Source organism: Chaetodon trifascialis, chromosome 21, assembly GCF_039877785.1.
Source record: "Chaetodon trifascialis isolate fChaTrf1 chromosome 21, fChaTrf1.hap1, whole genome shotgun sequence".
Classification (NCBI taxonomy): Eukaryota; Metazoa; Chordata; class Actinopteri; order Chaetodontiformes; family Chaetodontidae; genus Chaetodon; species Chaetodon trifascialis.
In genome coordinates this window covers 5348713-5367833 of record NC_092076.1, presented here as the reverse complement: position 1 = coordinate 5367833, position 19121 = coordinate 5348713, and the positions used below count along the sequence as shown (strand labels likewise).

Sequence of the window (19121 nt, the reverse complement as noted above, 5' to 3'; positions counted from 1 at the left end):
GAGAACCCACGCATGCACGGGAAGAACATGCAAACTTCACACAGAAAGGCCCCGCCTGACCTGGGGATCGAACCGGCAACCTTCTTGCTGTGAGGCACGCGCACTACCTGCTGCGCCACCGTGCAGCCCCTAATCAAACATTAAAGACTGTATTTGCTGTAGAAAAGAACATTCTTCATATTGGTGTCATGCATAGATATTCCCATTATTTCAAACACTTGTGAACAAATCAACACCACCATCATCACAGAATTCATTTTAAAGGTTTCCAGTTCGGATACATGCTTTTCATTGATGTAGAGCATTTTTCCTTGTCCTTGATTCAATCATTGCACACAAAACAGTAACAGCACTGTTGAATTGTGTCCCTTCATAGCTGAATTGCTGAAATGAAGCTGCAGCTGACTGTTTTCAGCAGGTGGTTGTTAAAGTCTTCTTTTCAGAGCAAAATAGTTCTAACTTACAAACTGAGCCGAGGAATTCCAACAAAAAGAGCAAAACTTTAAGATAAAAGTCAACAGGAAGAGACAGTTTGAATATGTCCGAATGTGTGTGTCAAGGTTTTTGGTGAGTATACTTCACCTGAATGTTTCGGTGCACCAGTCCTCTGTGGTAAAAGGCCACCATGTCTGCCGTCAGAGGAAAGTGTGGAACATGCGAGTCCTCAGACTCTTGGTCCGGGGAACATTCCTCGTAGAGAACTTCATCACCTTGTACAGGTTTGAACAGCTTCCCAAACCGGAGAACGGGAACCAACGAGCGGTCCGTTTGTTCCCGTGGAGGCTCCAGAAAGAGGAGGAGCAGCGCTGGAAGACCTCGATGTTGACGGCGTACTGACCTGGCGCCCACTGGGAGACGCACACCAGAGTCACAGAGGAGGCGAACCCACAGGTGTGAGGAGAGACGCCGTGAAAAACGGACTCCCCGGGCCTCACGGAGGCGCCCCTCTCCCAGACCATGCCGGCCTCCTCCGCCACACCCATGCCACTGAGGTTACAGAGGGCCTGGAGGCACACCTCCTCCAGGGGCTCCTTATCAGGAAACCGGAGCAGGATGGCAACAAGACGAGGAACTGCTCCTCGACGCAGTAACAGCTCCTGCAGCTTAGCTGAGGGCGACAGAGGGACAGAAAATAGCTCTTTAGAGAGAGTAGCAGCTGAAAACATCTCTGCTGTCATAATTATTGGTATGATGAACATAAACCTCACTGAACCAGAGGAAGAAGAAAACAAATGAGGACAAAAGGCAGATGCAGCCTCTGCCTCCCAATCATGTTGGTTCCTATTGCATTTCTGCGAAGAGGTTAAATGTGATGAATTCAGTCTTCTGCCTGCTGTTCATGTGCTCCACCATGACTTTTACCTGTTGTCCTGGTGTCAAACAATGTAAAATGCATCATGGAGCTTTGCAGAGGCTGCAGATCTAGAAGGGAACGATCTAACAAATCCATTTCCAGAGCTATCTTTCATCGGTTGACTGTACTTACAGCTGTCATAAGACATGTGTGAGATGGCCCTCACAGCGTGGAGGAGCAGTTCTTGGTCTGTGCTGGTCAGCACAGACAGCAGAGCCGTGACCAAACCTGCGTCACCGAAACCTTTACGTACCACGGCTGACAGGACACAAACAAAGTATCTCAGTGAATGAACATGCAAACTACACTGAAGCAAAATATAAAGATTAAAGTAGTTCCAGCAGAGAGTCAAAGGCTCTGGGAATCAACCAACACATGATTGATCCTGTGCACTTAATAAACAGGAAATGATGTACGAGGAGATGATGGACCAGCATAGATGTGACTTACATTCCTTGGCGAGTTCAGCCACGAGTTTTGCGGTCAGCAGCGTGAGAGGCCCTCTGTGCCTCAGAGACAGAGCCAGGATGGGCAGGATCCCGCTGATCACGACCTGCTCTGCAGCGCCTTTGTCTGGACACGAGTGGAATTACATATGTGAGCACGACACTGACACAAATGCACGCCAACCATGAAAGGCCAAAACCAAAAGAAAATTTGTTGCTGTGGCAGGTGAAGATTTTTTAAATGATACGATTTGCTCCTTTAATCGTCAAGCTGGATTACACTGAGCTGAATCTTTTAGTCTGCTTCAGCCTTACTTTCTACGTGATCTCGTTGACCCCTCTTTACCTCATCTGCCTCTCTCCCATGTTGCCCTCTTTCTAGGAGACACAAATACAGCTTAACGTCTCCCGAGGACTTACAACTGTCATGCACCTGATCCCTTCACAGCCTCCCAGCCCCCAGCTCCACATCCCTCACCGGTGTGGTTTTGCTGCAGGTTTTAGCATTCAGAATGGGGAGCTGTGATGATATAGCTGCCACTAGGAGTGGGAGGCATAATGTTTTGAGGTAAGCTTGAATGGAAAACCATAAATATGTAAATTGCATGTGGCAGCAGGACTGTCAGCTTTTTGCAATTCAAATCACATCAAATGAAAGACACAAAATACAACCCTGAAACCCCTCATTATACCATGAACGACACCTTGTGATATATTTAATGCTGTCTAGCAGACAGTGTTATAAGATATATTCCAATTAGAAATGAGATGTCACAGTGTAAACAAGTGCAAATGAACTCACTCCTGTCCTTAATGTTGATCAGCACTGTGTTCAGATGTGGCTTAAGTTCGTCCTCAATCAGTTCCAGGCCGAGGACTCTGATGGCGCCTAATGCATTGTTCAGGTTGTCTGTGGGGGGATGGAAAATGGAAACTTTAAGAGTCACAAAACTGGACACAAATAAAAGGGCAGCAGGTACGAGTGCTGTACAGGAGTGTATAAAATATGAACGTCATTACAGTGAAAAAGAAGCAGGGCTGTCAATAAAACAAATGGTGTGAAAACATGCACATGAAAAATACTGGGACTATAAAAGCAGTGCTGGGGGTCTCCACCAGAATGGGAGTAAAGACCTTATTGTTACACATCCCACATGCAAGAAAACCAGATGTCAGCCTCTGCTCTTTCTGGTTTTACACCCAGTAGTGGAGCTTTTCTTCAGTGTTTGTTGGTCTTCAGCGGTTCCGTAAGGCCAAGTGCTAACGTCACCATGCTAACATGCTCACAACGCGTCAATGTAAACATCCAGCCAGTGTAGTACCACACCAGTACAGCATCTGGTTCACAAACTGTCAAGTGCATGATCCAAATATAACTACTATATTCGACTCTTCACGCATTGCATCTAATAAATTTACAAATCTCATGGAAATGAATTGGAACACTTTTAAAGCTGGAGGGGCTCTGTCGACAGGCTGACCTGATCGGCTTCGTGGCTGGTGCTTTGGTCAAGGACACTTCATCAGTAAATAGCACTTTCCTGCTCCGATTGTCCCGACTGATCTGTGCAAATATAAAACCCTCCAGTCGCCAGCCTCGTTCTTTGGAGTGGTTCTTTAATTAACTTACGCAGAGGGCACTGACACATAGTGATTAGCGGTAGTGATCACTGTATTTTCAGTCCTTAGCTAAGCAAACAGACCATTACTTGGAGACACAAGCATGTAGAGGGGAATCACGGGGCTTAAAGGCAGAATGAGCAGGATTTCCTTAAAAAACTATGTTTACATCTCAATCATCACTTATGATGTGGCGCTGTCTGTATCTGCAGAGACCCTCTGCCGGAGTTTTCTTATTAGCTGTGTTCGGGATGTTTCTGGGTGTCGACCTTTGGGCAGTGGATGTGGACCCACCAGCCAATAGCAGAGCTCAGGGTCACGCCTTCTGATGTTTCACCACAACTGCGATCTTCTCAAGAGCTCAAGCTTATTGTTCCTGCTGGGTCTGAGAAAACAAGTCGGATCATCAACCATATCAGCAACAAATTGAAGGTTGAAGGATCCGACCAGTGTTGGAAAATATGATCACGTGACCTCGTGCAACACTGTTGCTACGCCTCGACCCTCGCTGGATCTAACTCAGAACCCGAGGAAACGCTGTGGCAGAGACTTGTCAATCAAAAGTGTCCCCAAAGCATACCCTGCTAAATGGAGCCATAATTCACAAAATGAACATCATGCTGGACTGAATAGGACTTCAAACTAGTGATTAAGAGAATAAACTCATTGGAAAAATGTTTAGTGAGAAAACAAATCAAGTGAGAAGTAGGGTCATTTTCTCATAAATTTCTTTTTGCAACCGGTGGTTTCGCCCCCTGCTGGTCATTAGAAAAAAATGCAGGTCTATTTCCACACTGACTTTCCTTACTAGACTTATTAGGCTGTCTATGATCAGAAATCCAAGAGGAGTCGGGATGGCATGTGAGGTACAAACGATGTAATAATATCACAATCTTAAATCGCATCACTAGCTGTGAGAACGTGTGTGAACGAAAACCATTTTCTCCCGTTCAGAAGTGACTGCTGTCCGTGACTGTTAACCCCTAACTTGGCCAATTCAGCTGCTCAGTGGTCAGCGGTGTTGAAGTCTGGTTGTACCAATAGACCCCCATGTGTGAACATGAATTAGTGAAACAAAGACAACCACATTAATTCCAAAACTATCAAGATCCCACAGCTGCTGACTGACTCTCTAAGTCATCAGTCGTGGTTCTGCTCCACTCACCGTTGGGTGTGCAGGGCTGCAGTCGACTGGATCCACGTTTATCCCGGTGGGAACGCGTGTACGTATACATGAGCGGTACGTTGGGATGTCCCATTCTGCTGCGTCCCACCGTCTCAGGGCAGGTGCTGCTGAAGCTTTCTCAGGTCGACTCTTCATGCAAAATGCACTCCGCTTTTAGTGGCAGTCATCAGCTTCGAGGAAACCCACTTCAGTCTACATCTCCCTTTAATCCCACCGCTGCACCCCCGTCACATCTTGCACTGTTGTTTTGTACAAAATAAAATGGTTGTCTATGTTTTGTGCACTCCTTCTCTTCTTCCTGGTACTCCAGCTGGCTCTCCGTCTCCTCTCAGGGTTAATACAGAGCAAATCCTCACTAAAGCTGTTCTCTCCCCCCTCGTGCATGTGTGTGTGCAGTTAAGGTATTAGCACTTGGCTGACTCTGCTGAGTGTATTCTTACCGCCCTAAACTCTCCCACAGTGCCTTTCAGCTTCTAGAAAATCCAAAACAACAGCAGACAGGTGAGCATCTGGTGTCTGTTTTTGTGGCAGGTGGCATTTTTCCTAGTCTTCAGCCTGATGTCTCTTATAATGTACCCCTTTTAAATAATCATTCTTGCGATCATCGCAATATGTTAGATGATTGGAAAATTTGCTTTACCTTTCTTCTCTCCAGAGCTCTGTAATTAATCAAATTCTACCATATGAGAGTCACTTAAATGCCCAAATGAAATCTCTTTTTACTCACATCTCGCTCCATTTATAACATCTATCACAAGACAATAACAGAATCAAAGGAGTTACGAAAATTAAATCTTTATATTTTACTCAACTCTTGAGGTTCCAGTAAAAACAACCTTTTCAATAATCTAGAACAGAACGATCTAAACAATAAATACAACAGGCTAACAGGAGACTTTATACCACCAGTGACCTCTGATATTGTCTGTTCTGCATGATGCATTATTTATACATCAGCATTACCGGTGGGGATTTTTGTCTGTTCACTGAAAACATATAATAAAAAAATAATATATAGATTAAACTCAGACTACATACATACGACAACCTGCTACTAAATAAACTGAGGATTCAGTTAAAGGAAGAGATTTTGGAAAACCTGCTTAAAAAACTTTCTTGTCAAGAGCTAAACAAGAAGATTGATACCTTTCTTATTTCTGTAAGGTAAATAAGTAGCGAGTTAGCATGTTAGCAAAATCCAATAACACACGCAATCTTGTTTGGTAAAAAACTTTGGTTTTGGTACAGATTGAACAAAGTTTGTAGAAATGAGCTTTAAAGGTTTTGGTAGGTGGATTTCGTCACCTTAGGACAGAGCCAGGCTAGCTGTTTGCCTGTTTCCAGACGTTATGCTAAGCTAAGCTAACCAACTGCTGGCTCAAGCTACATAATTACCATTCAGATGTGAGAGTGGTGTCCATCTTCTCATCTAACTCTCAGCATCAGTGTTATTTCCCAGAATACTGAAGTATTCCTTTATGCCGGACTTCAAAATGTGATCTGCGATCTCCTTCGCAGGAGCTCAACCCAGCTCAACTTGTGCAGAGTCTGTGTCCCATTGCTAAGCATCCCCTTGAATGGGACTATGATTGGTTCTTTAGACCTGTCATGTGACCAGGCGTCAAACTGTTCCGGCTGCATTGAGACCACTGGAAACAGTTTCGTATCCTACAGAAACCAGAGTAAGGACGTTACTCTCCACGTCATCTGGCTTGCTTTGGTCTACGTGGGTTTCCACAGGACCAGCAGCTCCGGTTTCCTGCCTTATCTTCTTCCTGGCTCTGACTCGCCCCTTGCTTTTTGAAATGACCTTCCCTTGCTCATTGACCCTTCCAGACGCCTTGTGAGACTTGTCGTTGTCAGTTGAGCGCGTTTTGCGGTGGCGCCTGCGGATTCGGCGCATTGGCGGACCAGAGTCGGCTGGGTCTGAGGCCGCTGCGCCGGACAGGATCCGAATCTGCTGCTCTATTACCATAATGACCATGTCCAGTACAACGTCCAACATTCCCAGACCCAGGCCATGAGTGACGCTGTCAAAGGCGCTGCTGTTGACTGGGTCCCTGAAACATTTTCTCATATCCTCAAGGTGGTTCCTGAGAGAAGAGAGACTATTATTACTCTTACTCAAGGTGGGCAACAAGTTTGAAGGCCAAGTTACAAGAAGGACAAACAGCACATACTTAGCTTCGATTATTTTGGACCAGTGTTGAACCGTGTTCATCTCGGGGATGAGCTGTTTCGCCATGTTGCTGTAGTCGATGTAGTCATGGGCAAAGTCCTTCATATCGTCACACAAAGCTCCGGTGTCGCCTGAGACACATTAAAACACAGTTTAGTCTCTCTTCCATGTTATCTCATTAAAACATTCCTCCACCTTAGCACACATCTGTTTGTCACCTTCAGTCAGTTTGGAGAAAGAGGACGATACAGAGGTAGTTGTGCTTGGCGTGAGGCCCAGTACGTTGAGCGACTCCAGAAGGGTTTTCTTGCTGGCCGGGCCTCTGCTGACCCGAGTGTAGGCTGCCAAGGAGCGCAGCGACATCTTCTCCGGAGCCTGCAGGCGCCGCTTAATCTCATCGTATGAGATGAGATACTTTCCTAGGGTTAGGGTTAGGACAAACAAGGTGAATCAGCACAGCAGCACTGGGATTCAGTAGCATTTTATCAAATCTGAGTATTGAATTTGCTGACAAAGGCTTTATCACTTACGAGCCTTCGATCCTTTCATGTTGGGATCTAGGAGTGATGACACCTCCGCAAAAGGCATCTGGGCAGTGGACTGTGAATTTGTGCTTGGCGGCAGGTCTTGGTTCTGGGACACATCCTCGGCTTGGTCTGGTGCCGAAATCTGCATCTGGGGCTGAATGTGAGGCTGTATGTGGTGCATTTCTACCTGGTTCTGGTCTAGCGGAGCCTGGCCTTGTGCTTGAGGGAGGATCAGTGCGTTTTCTGATAAACCCTGCAGCCCCATGCCCCCATGTGCAACACTACCTGTCTGCTCCGAAGACACCTGAAAGATGCCCATAACTGGTTTTACCACTGTGAACACCATGTTCCCCTGGGCATCCAGACCCACCATCCTCGTAGATGGGTCCATGTCTTCGCTCAAGTTCTACCTTTCTAGCTGGAGGAGGCTCAAGAGACCGAATTATCTGCTCAGGTTGCCTTAGAGGCCCATGTGGTATTACCCCTCTGTTCTTCAAGAGTTTTGGTTAAAGCCGACCTGACAAAAGGGAAATGTAAGATGACTCCCTCTCTATCGTCAAGGTAAAACCTCCCACATGGAAACTGTCAGAGCATCTCACTCTCTTTGTGTTTCATGGAGTTTATAATCACTCATGGCGAGAGCACAGCAGAGGTTTCATTCTGAAAGAACAAAATAAAAATCCTGGTCAGTACGAAAAGGTTTACATTGTGTTTTTTAGCTTTGAAACTGATCTGCTAAACACCTGAAATTATTTAAATTGAATCTCTTTATACATGCACGGATTAGAGTATGCTGAGTATTGATGACTGGCTGAAATTCCATGTCTGACCTATCAAATTATGCCAACATTTAACTGGTGGAAAACTTAGCACATTAGAGGCTTTGACAACACGAACTGTTCGGTAAAAACTGAAACACAATGACTGGTCATAGGAGAATGAAAGTAGACGGTACTCGTTTCAGGGTTTTCGTCCTCCCCAGCCTGCTTTTCCCTCCACACCTGCCCTGTCTCTCCACCTGCACCTCATCAGCTTTATGTTTTAGTCCAGTTTTCAGATGAGTCTACCTGCTCTTGTGTCTCACTATTGTTTATTTAAATACAAATTTAGCATTTGATCCTGTCTGCATCTACTTTCTCCACTCTCACTGTGACAAACACACCAAATCAGAGACATTCTGTATATTTCGTTTCCCAATAAAAAAAAAACGTCATAAATGCACACTGGATTAGAGTAATCCTAATATGATTTTTATCCAAAGTATTGACTTTTTTTTGTCTTATCCTCTCTTATTTGTCTCTTGCTTTTGAGCCAAAAAGCCTATAATGAAAAAAATTGAAATGAACATAGGTCTCACTACACTGCTGTGCATTAAGCAGAGAGATTTAGTAAAACATGGAAAACAAAACAGTGCTGAGCCAACATAACTGTGGGTTTTATCATGTAGATATCAGGGACACAAGGAGACAAAACACCAAACTTTCCAGGTGTTCTTTATCTGTGGTGGCCAACTGTTTTCCAAAGCAGGGCTGCCGCTAATGATTATTTTCTTGATTAATCAATTAGTTGTTTGATCTAAAAAATGTCAGTAAATGGTGAAAAATGTCAATCAGTGTTTCCATAACCCAAAGATGTTCAGTTTACTGTCACAGGGGAGTAAAGAGTGAGAAAATATTCACACAGAAGAAGCTGCAAGCTGAGAATTTTTAATCGATTATCAAATTCGTTTGCGATTAATTCAATAGTTGGCAGCTCTAGTCCGAAGTCCAAACTCGCAGTACTGATTTGCTCAACTTTGTCATTTATTTTATTCATCGTTTTGAAAGCGTGCTTCGCTCAGTGCGTCATGACGCAATTCCCACCTGGACGCATTACGCTCACCTACTCTTCTTACGCTCATAACGAAGCAGAGGGTGTCGGGCTCTAATGTGCGGGTCGCGGCTGGTGTCAACAGCTGCCGGTGTCTCAGCTCAGCGAGGAGATTGAACAGGGCTGAGCATGAGGACAGCTCTGCTCAAGCAACTGCAGTGTGCCTGTCCAAGTGTCCAGAATAACCAAACTCACATCGGCCTCTTAAACCGCGAGGAACACTCACACACGAGCGCGTGATTACACGGTTTGAGGTCTCGCGCTCGGTGCGTGAGTTGGCAGCGCTATTGTGCAAACATAACTTTCATAAATGACACCAAGGCAAAGCTTTCCCCTCGTCCCCTGCCGTTTTACACACATTCAGTGACCATGGCAGTGAATTTAACCCGCAGCTTTAGGACGCTGACTTTTAAAATGCCGGTTAACAACGTAAAATTCATCAACACCGCCACAATTATCGTCACTAACATTCATCATGGCTGCCAGGCGGGGCCGTTACTACGGTTTTTCTGTTCGCCAGGCCTGAAGCATATCACAAATCGGGAAAAACTGTGGCAGACGGCAGCGGTTCTGGACGGGACATGCCAAATTTAACCGCTAACCTTGGATGCAACTGGTGATGGCTGTCCCACTCACCGAATTTCCGTCCGGTGTTTCCTAAAACGACACTGATCCTAGAACGGTCCGCGTCGAAGCCAGCGACATTTTACCTCCTTCTCCGCTGTTGCTTCGGCGGGTTGCAAATCAGCTGTATGTGCACTACCGCTCGAGAGGGTTAATCCCACCGTTCATTGGCCAATTGGCACATCAATCACTCAATATGTGTTTTGTCATTGGACAGGAATGCTGTCAGTGCAACTTAGGAGGCGGTACTTCCGACTCAGCTTTATCCAAATATGAAAGGGCGAAATCTTCTACTTAATCAGTGTTTGCTTGAGTTTCTCATTTTCGAAGGTGTTGTCGATCACAAACTTGTACAAAAATTGCAAAGTAAATGCAGAGTGCTATAATTTATTATTTTAGGCTGTCATTAGCGCAGGAGACTGCAAGAACTCGGTTTTACTCGGTTTATCTGGATGACTAAAAGCACCTTATAACAAAAACTGCCTCTTTGCTCTATACTATGTTTTATCATGTTCAGCTTGCTCTGTAGTTCCTCAATACTGTAATAGTCCTCCTTGAGGTATAGTGTATAAAATAAAAGAGCACAGATATACTTTTAATGCAATATGTAAAGTAATAAATCCAATCCTTTTAGGATAAACGTTGTGTTGTCAGTGTGGAGATGGTCCATCAGGTGGCGCCTGTAGGCTGGATGCTGGAGAGGTAATTTACCTTCTGCCCAAATGTGGCCACTGTGCACCATCTAGTGGACAGTTTGGAACATTACACATCCAGTCAGCAGAAAGCATCATGAACGCGTCTTTATCTTACTTTACTGTAGAATATTTCAGTCTGAAGTCCCAAAATGTTCTGAAAACACTTTCAGTGTAAGACCTGATTCACTCATTTGTGTGTTGAAAAGAACACACAAACGCAGCAAGGCTGTGAACTAGGATGACAAAAACTGACCTCATGAACTGACACAGGCAACTTTTCACTTAACTCCTTTGAATTTATTTGGGTACAAATAAAAAAAATGTACAAAATAAAGCATAGAAAGTAGTAAATATGAAAACAATGACAACAACATTAAAGGAAAGGCAACAGTTAAATAATTCCTTCAAATTACAGGCAACTAATCTGGAAAAGCAACTTGAGGTACTACACGTCTACACAAACAGACATGACACTGAGCAGTGACGTTTGGGTCAGAAAAGGCAGAGACCTGCGCCGCGAGGAGACAACATTGAGCTGGAATCCAGGAGTGCACAACAATCAAGATCATCAAGGTTTTTTACTCAAACGTCAGTGTGTCATTGAAACAACATCACTACAAGAAAAACTGACGCTGAAACAATCTGACTGCAGGCCATTTTCTCATCGAGCAGCTTTTGCTTTGCCATTAGTTTAACATCCTCTCAGCTTTTTTATCCTTTGTCTAATAAAACCGCTCTTTTCCCTCGATTCTCATCTACATCATTGCTGGGAGGCTGACCCCCACCGGCATCCCCCATTAGCTTGATGTTTCTGGCCTTCACAACAAGCACTGAAAATGACCAAACTGTATATACTCATAATGCACAAACATTAGCACAGTGTTGCATTCACATTGAGCTTGACACCATCCTGACGTGACGATAACACACAATCCAGCACGACAGCAAGCTAACGCGGAAACACCTGACAGGACGGAACACGCGCTGTACGTCGAGCAATCTTTGGCGTCCGTAGGTCTGAGCCCGTCAGCGCCGCCGCTCAGCGTCCACGACAGAGCACAGAGGAGACCTGTGCGGAGGCGTCCAGCTGCTGTCTGGTGCGTCCCCGGCATACTGTCTCACAATCTTGCCGAACGCTAGTCACTGAGGGGTTACTGTTCATTTTAGTGGGGTTGGTTTGGGTGCTCTCAGTTCTCGAGTCAGAGGGGACGGTTCCCCTCCAGGCTCAGCCGGTGTGGGGTGTCAGTGCTGGTGCTGAGGATGAATGTGGGTATAACGGCTCAGTGTCGGCGTGTGCGCTGGCCCCCGGTGCCTGTGGTGGTGATGTAGAGGAGGGGCTGGGGCTGCCGCAGCTGGGGCCCCCGCTTCAGGTTATTCATGTGGGCTGTGGAGGACTCTGCGTTGAAGCCTGCAGAGAGACAAATGACAAAACAAAGCTCGATGAGAGACGGTGAGAGAAGAACGTCACTCTGTGGCTCAGGCAGTGACGGCGGGCTCACCTATTTGCTGGCTGTTGTGGGGCGCCCTGACTTTGGCGAGAGGAGGGACCCCTCTGTACTGGGGGCGGAGCGTGGGAGCCTGGGGCTGGCTGTTATTGTGGAGATGGGGATCTGACGTGCTGTCCAGAGGACGGAACCTCTGAGCGGTGGTTGTCTTGGTTTGAGGCAGCTGCAAATGAGAGGAGGAAGAAATTAAGACACTCGAATTTCTCCAAACGCTGACGGCAGTCTAAAGAGGTCCTGCTGAGGGTTTGTGGATCACAAACAGAAAATATAAGATCAGGGAAAAACAGGCCAAAGGGCCAGTAAACGCTAGTGTAGTCAGTTTCTAGATGGTGGTGTGGACCATGCTAAACGGTTTATTATAGTATCAAAGGAAGCACCAGGATTTTTTTCTGCTGTCTGTTTGTGTGTTTATCAGCGGGCTCTGATGTCAGACAGTTACTTTGGGTATTTGGTTTAATGAAATGTGTCCTTCAGAATAATAAAAAATCTAATGCTGCTACAATAAAACTATGATACTCACTGCTTGGCCAGTGACCTCGAAAGAGCGTGAGCGCCTCTTCTTGCGCCGAGCCTCGAAGTCCACTTCGCGGGGCGTCTGGTTCTTGGTGGCCACCTGACGGTAGCGCGGGCGCGTCCAGGTCACTTGCAGGCCGGGCCCCTCGCCTGTGCTGCTGGACAGGTTGTCGTCCGAGGTGGCGTGTCGGAGCTCGGGGCTCGGCTGCCTGCCGCGCCGCATTGGCAGGCCTCTCGGGGGGGCCTCGCTCAAAGAGAGGCTGCTCTTCTGCTTCTTGGGGTCCAGGGGAGAGGAGGGAGGGGGCAACCGCAGGACGTCCACCTCCAGGGCTTTGGAGCGCCGACGGGCTGCTTTTACCGCAATGTTCTGGACCCCCTTTAGGATCTGCTGCCGCTCTGTGGAGGCAGGGGATGTTTCTTATTTCACTTCACTTTCTTTTCTGCAATGGGTGTCATATTGTGTAGACTGTAAAGCCCTTTCGGTCAAATGTATACATGACTTATCAGATAAAAAGTGCTAAGAAAGATGTATTTTCTGTTTCCTATACCGGATAAGACATTTCAGAAACAAGTCTGAAAACTGGACTGTCCCTCCCTCTCGTTTGAACATCTCACCTGTCCGTGAAAGGGGGATATCAGCCCCGGCCTCGCTGCTCTCGGGCGATGAGTCCAGGTGGCTGCTGACACTGTGGCTGAGGTGGCTGTAGCTCAGAGAGCTCTCGGGAGCCAGCGGCTGCAGCTGCAATCACGAGATTCAGAGTGCCGCATTATGATCAGACATTCGCTGCAGTCCTCTGTCAGATGGAGTGTCTTGAAGGGTTGGTTTGGATTTTTTAAAGTAGGGCTGTGAGAGGTACTTATCCACAGGCAGTACAGCAGATGACACACCCCGGTTTGGAGAAGCAGACGGGAGTGCTAGAAGCTAAGCAATGTGCTGCTGTGGACGAGTACGCTATGTTTAGAATATTTTCACCGCTCTACCTCAGTGTCAGAGAGCTCTTTCCGACGAGGAACCGAAGCCTTTACAACCATCTATGCTCTTTTAAAAACCACCAACAGTAATTTTACCTTGCAGAGCACGACAGTTGTTTGTCTACTGCTGCCTCGATTGGTTAGTTTGTCTGTGTTATACTGTTTAGTAATCACTTATGTGTCCCGTCAAAATGACATTTGGGGCATTTGGACTGACAGCTCTTCCTTCCTGACACATCTGCACAGAGAGAAGAGTGGATGGAGGTCACAGTACTTCAGGCCTGACAGAGACGTAATTCTGCCGGTCCGCACATTTGAGCAGTGAGAGCTGAGCGCAGAGTGAATATTTATTACAGTTTATGCTGAAGTTCCTTTCATGGAGCTGCGTGTGCTGAAAATGAAAATGTTCTACTGGAGAGAAATGAGTTTAATTCAAACAGGAACTCACATTGCTTGAAGTGAAAAGCAACACCTGACTAGAGTGTATTAATTCACAACATGGTGCAGCTCTCAAAGATAGCTACTGAACTGGAATAAACCAGCACTAATAGCACCTGTTAGAATGATCCTCACCTCTCTGCTGCCCTTCCCGTTAATGTGGATGGGAGGCGGCGTCATCACGGCTGAGTTTTTCATCTGCCTGGCATGAGGGCTGTTCTTAAAAACTCTGTTATTGTCCCTGACGCGGGGAAAGAGACAGATAATATCGGTGTGAATGCAGCTGTTGTGTAAGTTCTAAATGGGGAAACGTGCGAACGAGATGTCCTCTTACAGCTCCGGCTCAGGCAGAATGGGGGGCAAAGTGTGTCTGCGGATTTTGGCTTGGCCTCGTCTGTGATCAGAGCACATGTTGCGCACGCTCTCCTGGTCTGAGTCCATGTCCTGCATGTTGTCGCGACCCTGACCGGGCAGGGTGATCTTGGGCAGAGAGCCCTCCTGGAAATGAGAGCAGAGCAGCAATTATAGGTGTCAATATTGATCCAGGCCACCTTTTTAATATCTCTGTCATTTAGATTGTTCGTCTGATCTGTCGAGGGGGGGCTACCTTGATGGTGGGTCTGGTGGTCACTTTATCCAGGGCCATGGCTCTGTCCAGCTTCCTCTCATCCAGCTCCCTCATGTACATATCATACAGCTCCTGGAGGTGTGGAGGTACCAGCAGACTGTGGTCTGAACACACAGACACACAAGTGTAATTCAGTAAAGAGACGTTCATTATAAGAGATGTTAAGGCGACAGGACTGTGATCATTCAGGCAGTTTGGATTTTTTGGGCCAAGGAAGCGTACTTTGTGACTATGACAGACTCACCATCTATGAACTGTCTCTGCTGCTGAATGATCTCGTCACACAGGTGCCTGTGCTGCTCAAAGCGCTGCACCACAAAGTTTTTCTGCCGGATGACGTTGTCCTTGAGCAGCGCGTGGGACTGCATCTCGGCGTTCTCGATCTCCAGCTCGTGGACCTTGCAGAGGAGGCCCAGGACCTCGCGCTGCTCCTCTGAGCTCACCCGCCGGGGCAGCAGCTCCTCCAAGCGCCGCGCTCGATCCCGAAGCTCCAGAAATCTGCGCTCGAGCAACGCCTTGAGGATGAACGGGAGGCAGAGCATTTTGTTCGCAAATCAGTCAAGCCTCAAACTATTTATAAAGCATGAGATGAAGTGGTTAATATCTACATTGTCCAGAAAAAAAGATGAGGAAATGCACCTTCTGCTTGTGGATCTTTTTCTGTTCAGCCATGAGTGTGACCAGGGTTTCTCGGGCCATCGCCACCTGCTGGGTCTCTGTGCTGTCTGGAGGAGACTCCGGGGAGTCAGAGTCCTTCTCGCTTTCGTCCTTATTGACGCTTTCCTTCCTCCTTTCAGCTCGCCACTTCTTCCTGCGCCTGCTCCGCTCCTGCTCCCAGCTAAGAGACAAAACACAGCGTGTTAACTGCCGGCAGTGATTTTATAGCCGGGTCATAATGATCACTTTTCTGCATTTGAAATAGACACATTTTTTTTGCTTTACAGTAGCATAAAAAATACAGAAAAAGACAAATTGGTGATTGTAGTTATAATCAGCTAAAATTTCTCAATCCTGACAGCCATACTCTGCAATGGTTAGCAGGTGTTTGGAGGTGTCGATCTGGATCTCCATGTTGCTGTTTTCCAGCTCCATCAGGCTCCTCCGGATCTCCATCTGCTGGCGGAAGGCATCCAGGAGCTGCTCTCTCAACTGGTCCATCTCTGCCCGACTCTGCTGGCTGGAGTGCGCCTGGACCTCCGCTACGAGCGCAGAGAGAATAAAGAAATCGTGTGGAATACAGATGATAGAAAACAGATGTTAGACAACAGTTTCAGTTGGCAGGTGTTACTCATGCACTGCGGCGTGCAGGACTTTACCCTGGACGTGGCGGATGTCAGCCCGGTCTGAGTTCAGCTGGCGGCTCGCCTGATCTGCGATCTTCTTCTTGAGCCGCTGGATCTCGCAGCGCAGGTCTGAGATGATGTTGGTGTACTGAGCAATGTGGTAAGACACATTAATCAGGTTCTTCTTTACCTGCAGACACAGTGACGAGAAATACTTACATACTTGACACTGAAAGTTTCTAAATCTTAATTTGTGGCTTTGACTGTGAACATTTGGAGGCTGAACGGTGACGCCTGAACTCACCCGTGTTCGAATGCTTTTGGCACGGTCGGCGTACGTCAGCGTGTTGCGAGACTCCTCGAAAGCCACCGAGGCGGGGCTAATATGGGCTATCATGACCGTTCGGCTGTTCCCGCCCAATGAGTCCTGTCAATCAAAGACATCAGAAGGAAACATAACAGGTGAAATATATCTGAATCACAGAATACAGTTATGATATCCTGCTGAGTCTTAAATTGCTGTACCTTCAGTAGTCGAGTCAACTTGCTGTCTCGATAGTTGACATACTTGGTTTGGTTTTTGTCACTCAGGGCATTGATGCAGTTGCCCAAAGCCAGGAGGGAGCGGTTGATGTGGGCCCCTTCTTTTAAGCGCTGACCCCTATTCTGAGTCTAACACAGACAGACAGATTGATGATGTTGAGCTGAGAGGAAATGCAGGGAGGGAGAGGTGGAGAATGACATCCAACAAAGCTCCCAAGACAGAATCGAACCGGGATCTTTGTGAGCACATGATCAGAGCCTTAAAGGTGCTATGAGCAATGTCATCCCACATGAACACTGTACTTTCTGATGAAGTCAGAACAATTTCAGATATTTCACATGAGAGATTTCTATATTTCTTCTTCTCTCTGGTTTGAGTAGGATGGGCTCAGATAGGATAAGGTGACAAAGCCTGCCGTAGTCTCTGTGCAGTTGCTGCAGTTCATCTTTAAACTTTTCACTAAATAATACTTAAAGATTTTTTTCATTATTTGTTTAGTCATGAACATACATTTTCAGGGCCTTTAAACTCATTGCCCTCCTGGGCTTCCCAGCCTCTGAGCCGCCTGTTTCTTTAAGAGCAGCTGTCATGTTTCCACTCTTGCCCAGGAGATGGCATTACCTCCTGCGTTTGGTCTATTAATACTTGGCTGAACTAAATCAACTTCACCAGCCTGGTGCACTCCTCCTCTTTAGAGACAGAGAAAATGTTTCCTGTGGCCTCTGGTGACAAACAACTCCCTGCTCTGCTCAATTACTAATGGAGGCCATGTGTGCTGTTCATCAATAGTATGGCAGTGAACCTTTCACACAGTCTCCATGGTAAGTAAGTGCTCTCACACACACACACACACACACACACACTGTTTGCATGTTGCTCTCGTGGTGTGTAAGGACGGGGCAGAGTTAACACAGAAGACAATAACAAGGCGTTCATCTGACCAACAAAAGCAGACTCAACTTGACAACAATGAACTGAGCAAACACCTCTCAACATCCTCACTTGACTGCTTAAAAGAGAAGGTCAAAGCAATAACACCACCTAAAAAATGATGCTACAGATATCTTTCCTGTCTTTTAATATAGACCAGCTCTGCTCCACACAGGTATCGACCGCGCTGGAGAGACAACAGAGACAATATTCTGACCAGAGCAGCTCAGGATGTATTTGCCGATTCTTTTTCCTTTTTTGTTTACGTGTTTCTTTTAAAGGGTGTGTTTCAGTATTACCCTGAACATCCTGTATGTGCTTTTATTTCTTGTCATTTCGATTGTATAGAGAGAGAAAAAAGGAAAGTGACATCAGGATGGCTCAATTGTCTTAGTTAAAGGACTATGCCAACATTTTTTGGCAAATAAACTGTTTGTGGGGATGAAGATCTGAATTCCAGAAACTTATCTGTACATGTGATGGAAGAGTGTGCCGCTGAATGCTGTCCATGAGCTAACATTTAACCAAAACATTTTAGACCTAGTGTGGCTTTTTTATGTGTATTTCCTCAATTAAGTTTACTGATCCTTTGCAACCACCGTCACTCTTTTGATGAATAAACTGTTTGATGCCTTGTCATGGACAAAACATCACAACACCATGTCCTGCATTGAACATGTTACTCAAATGAAAGAAAACAAAAAGTAAACAAGAACATTTACTTAAAATATAAAGTTTTATACTGTTCTGTGTTACATGATGCCATTATTATTGCTGATGCAATAATATGAAGGTAGCCTTTTATTGTTGCAGCTGATTGATTGAAACTTTTATATACTGAGGGGTAGTTTTATTTATAAAATGCATTATGTTTTATGCTCATCATATTGCTTGTATGAAAAGTCTGTATTTGGAAAGTGACCGGTAACTGCAGCTGTTAAATAAAGTAGTAGTAGTGGAGCTGTAAGAATAAAGTGACATGACATGGAAATACTTCAGTGAAGTACAAACAGTGCCAATGTCAGTTTTAACTCCACCTTTGTGAAGCTGCAGGGTGCTGTGTTTCACCATAACGTGACGCCATGTGCCAAAAGGTTAGTGTATTACTGTAATAAACTGCATCATGGGCCATAATGGCAGATATAAAGAGGCTTTTATTAAAGTCTCCTGTGGTTTATGGGAACCTCAGTCCTCTGGCCTGTTGTAAAGACACGCTGCCAAACATCCCCAGTGAGCAGACTGCAGTTCAGTCCAGACACACTCACAAAGCAGACCCTTGTAGTTTTGAGGCTATACATGCGTAATGCGTCTATACAGGCTTAAAAGGAGCAGTGTATGTAACAGGCACATCAGCCAAGTCTTTGAACTGAGTGTGGCAGACGAGTAGTTGACAAAAGTGAATGCATCCATTTAGATACACAAACACCAAATAAATAATACACCTGTGCAACATTAAACATCATTTCAGACATTTAAACACCTCCTGACTGAGTACATATGCACACACCTGTGCTGCTCGTTCGGAGCCGGCGAGGTCAATCATGAAGAGGCGTGCAAAGCGGACCTCCTGCAGGACGTCTCGACACCGGCTCTGCTGCTTGACGGCCACCTGCAGCACAGCATGGGAGCGAGATGACGTCTGGTTGGCGGCTGTTGGCTCCTGGGTGCGTTGCTTATTGCCCTTCATCAGCAGCTCCATAATCTGAAAGCACAAAGGTGGAGCTCTCTCTTCATGTGTGGTCCAGTTGTGCTGGATGAAATCTGAATGTTTTTGATTAAGATAAATGAGAAGTTCACAGATAGGTAGT

At 46.1% G+C, this 19121-nt stretch overlaps 3 protein-coding genes across 4 annotated transcripts in view; all 3 read right to left on the bottom strand.

Annotated features, from left to right (window-relative positions):
- Positions 1–269: 269 nt before the first annotated feature.
- LOC139349685 (rap1 GTPase-GDP dissociation stimulator 1) lies at positions 270–4935 on the bottom strand. Its single transcript, XM_070990646.1, has 5 exons — positions 4586–4935; positions 2603–2710; positions 1805–1927; positions 1487–1612; positions 270–1108 (listed from the first exon to the last, which is right to left on the bottom strand). Exons 1-5 carry the CDS (start codon positions 4677–4679, stop codon positions 636–638), a joined length of 924 nt encoding a protein of 307 aa, XP_070846747.1. The 5' UTR covers positions 4680–4935; the 3' UTR covers positions 270–635.
- Positions 4936–5394: 459 nt separating this feature from the next.
- Positions 5395–9922, bottom strand: LOC139349660 (uncharacterized). Of its 2 annotated transcripts, none has more exons than XM_070990610.1 (5): positions 9784–9922; positions 7316–7972; positions 7004–7204; positions 6787–6916; positions 5395–6699 (listed from the first exon to the last, which is right to left on the bottom strand). In XM_070990610.1, exons 2-5 carry the CDS (start codon positions 7701–7703, stop codon positions 6228–6230), a joined length of 1191 nt encoding a protein of 396 aa, XP_070846711.1. In that variant the 5' UTR covers positions 7704–7972; positions 9784–9922; the 3' UTR covers positions 5395–6227. The 2 variants fall into 2 exon arrangements, with proteins under 2 accessions (XP_070846711.1, XP_070846710.1); XM_070990609.1 differs by having other exon boundaries at positions 9818–9922.
- An 860-nt stretch (positions 9923–10782) lies between these two features.
- kif19 (kinesin family member 19) overlaps positions 10783–19121 on the bottom strand; it is a 32622-nt gene continuing 24283 nt past the window's right edge. The window contains exons 7-20 of the mRNA XM_070991323.1: positions 18821–19015; positions 16365–16511; positions 16144–16266; positions 15873–16029; positions 15581–15755; positions 15196–15394; positions 14801–15071; positions 14536–14660; positions 14263–14426; positions 14064–14169; positions 13134–13257; positions 12526–12914; positions 12000–12168; positions 10783–11908 (exon numbers count right to left, since the gene is read on the bottom strand). Coding sequence (XP_070847424.1) covers positions 11781–11908; positions 12000–12168; positions 12526–12914; positions 13134–13257; positions 14064–14169; positions 14263–14426; positions 14536–14660; positions 14801–15071; positions 15196–15394; positions 15581–15755; positions 15873–16029; positions 16144–16266; positions 16365–16511; positions 18821–19015 — 2472 coding nt within the window. The 3' untranslated portion in view covers positions 10783–11780. The remainder of the gene's footprint in view (positions 11909–11999; positions 12169–12525; positions 12915–13133; positions 13258–14063; positions 14170–14262; positions 14427–14535; positions 14661–14800; positions 15072–15195; positions 15395–15580; positions 15756–15872; positions 16030–16143; positions 16267–16364; positions 16512–18820; positions 19016–19121) is intronic.

What these genes read in the sequence shown, in the direction of transcription:
- LOC139349660 (XM_070990610.1), bottom strand. Translation starts at nt 7,703, where the DNA reads ATGGACCCATCTACGAGGATGGTGGGTCTGGATGCCCAGGGGAACATG. An exon ending in CATGAAAGGATCGAAGGCTC is followed by an intron (nt 7,205 to 7,315) that starts GTAAGTGATAAA and finishes CCCTAACCCTAG; the next exon opens with GAAAGTATCTCATCTCATAC. An exon ending in TCCAAAATAATCGAAGCTAA is followed by an intron (nt 6,700 to 6,786) that starts GTATGTGCTGTT and finishes CTCTTCTCTCAG; the next exon opens with GAACCACCTTGAGGATATGA.
- LOC139349685 (XM_070990646.1), bottom strand. Translation starts at nt 4,679, where the DNA reads ATGGGACATCCCAACGTACCGCTCATGTATACGTACACGCGTTCCCAC. An exon ending in GATCAACATTAAGGACAGGA is followed by an intron (nt 1,928 to 2,602) that starts GTGAGTTCATTT and finishes ACTCGTGTCCAG; the next exon opens with ACAAAGGCGCTGCAGAGCAG. An exon ending in ACACATGTCTTATGACAGCT is followed by an intron (nt 1,109 to 1,486) that starts GTAAGTACAGTC and finishes TGTCGCCCTCAG; the next exon opens with CTAAGCTGCAGGAGCTGTTA.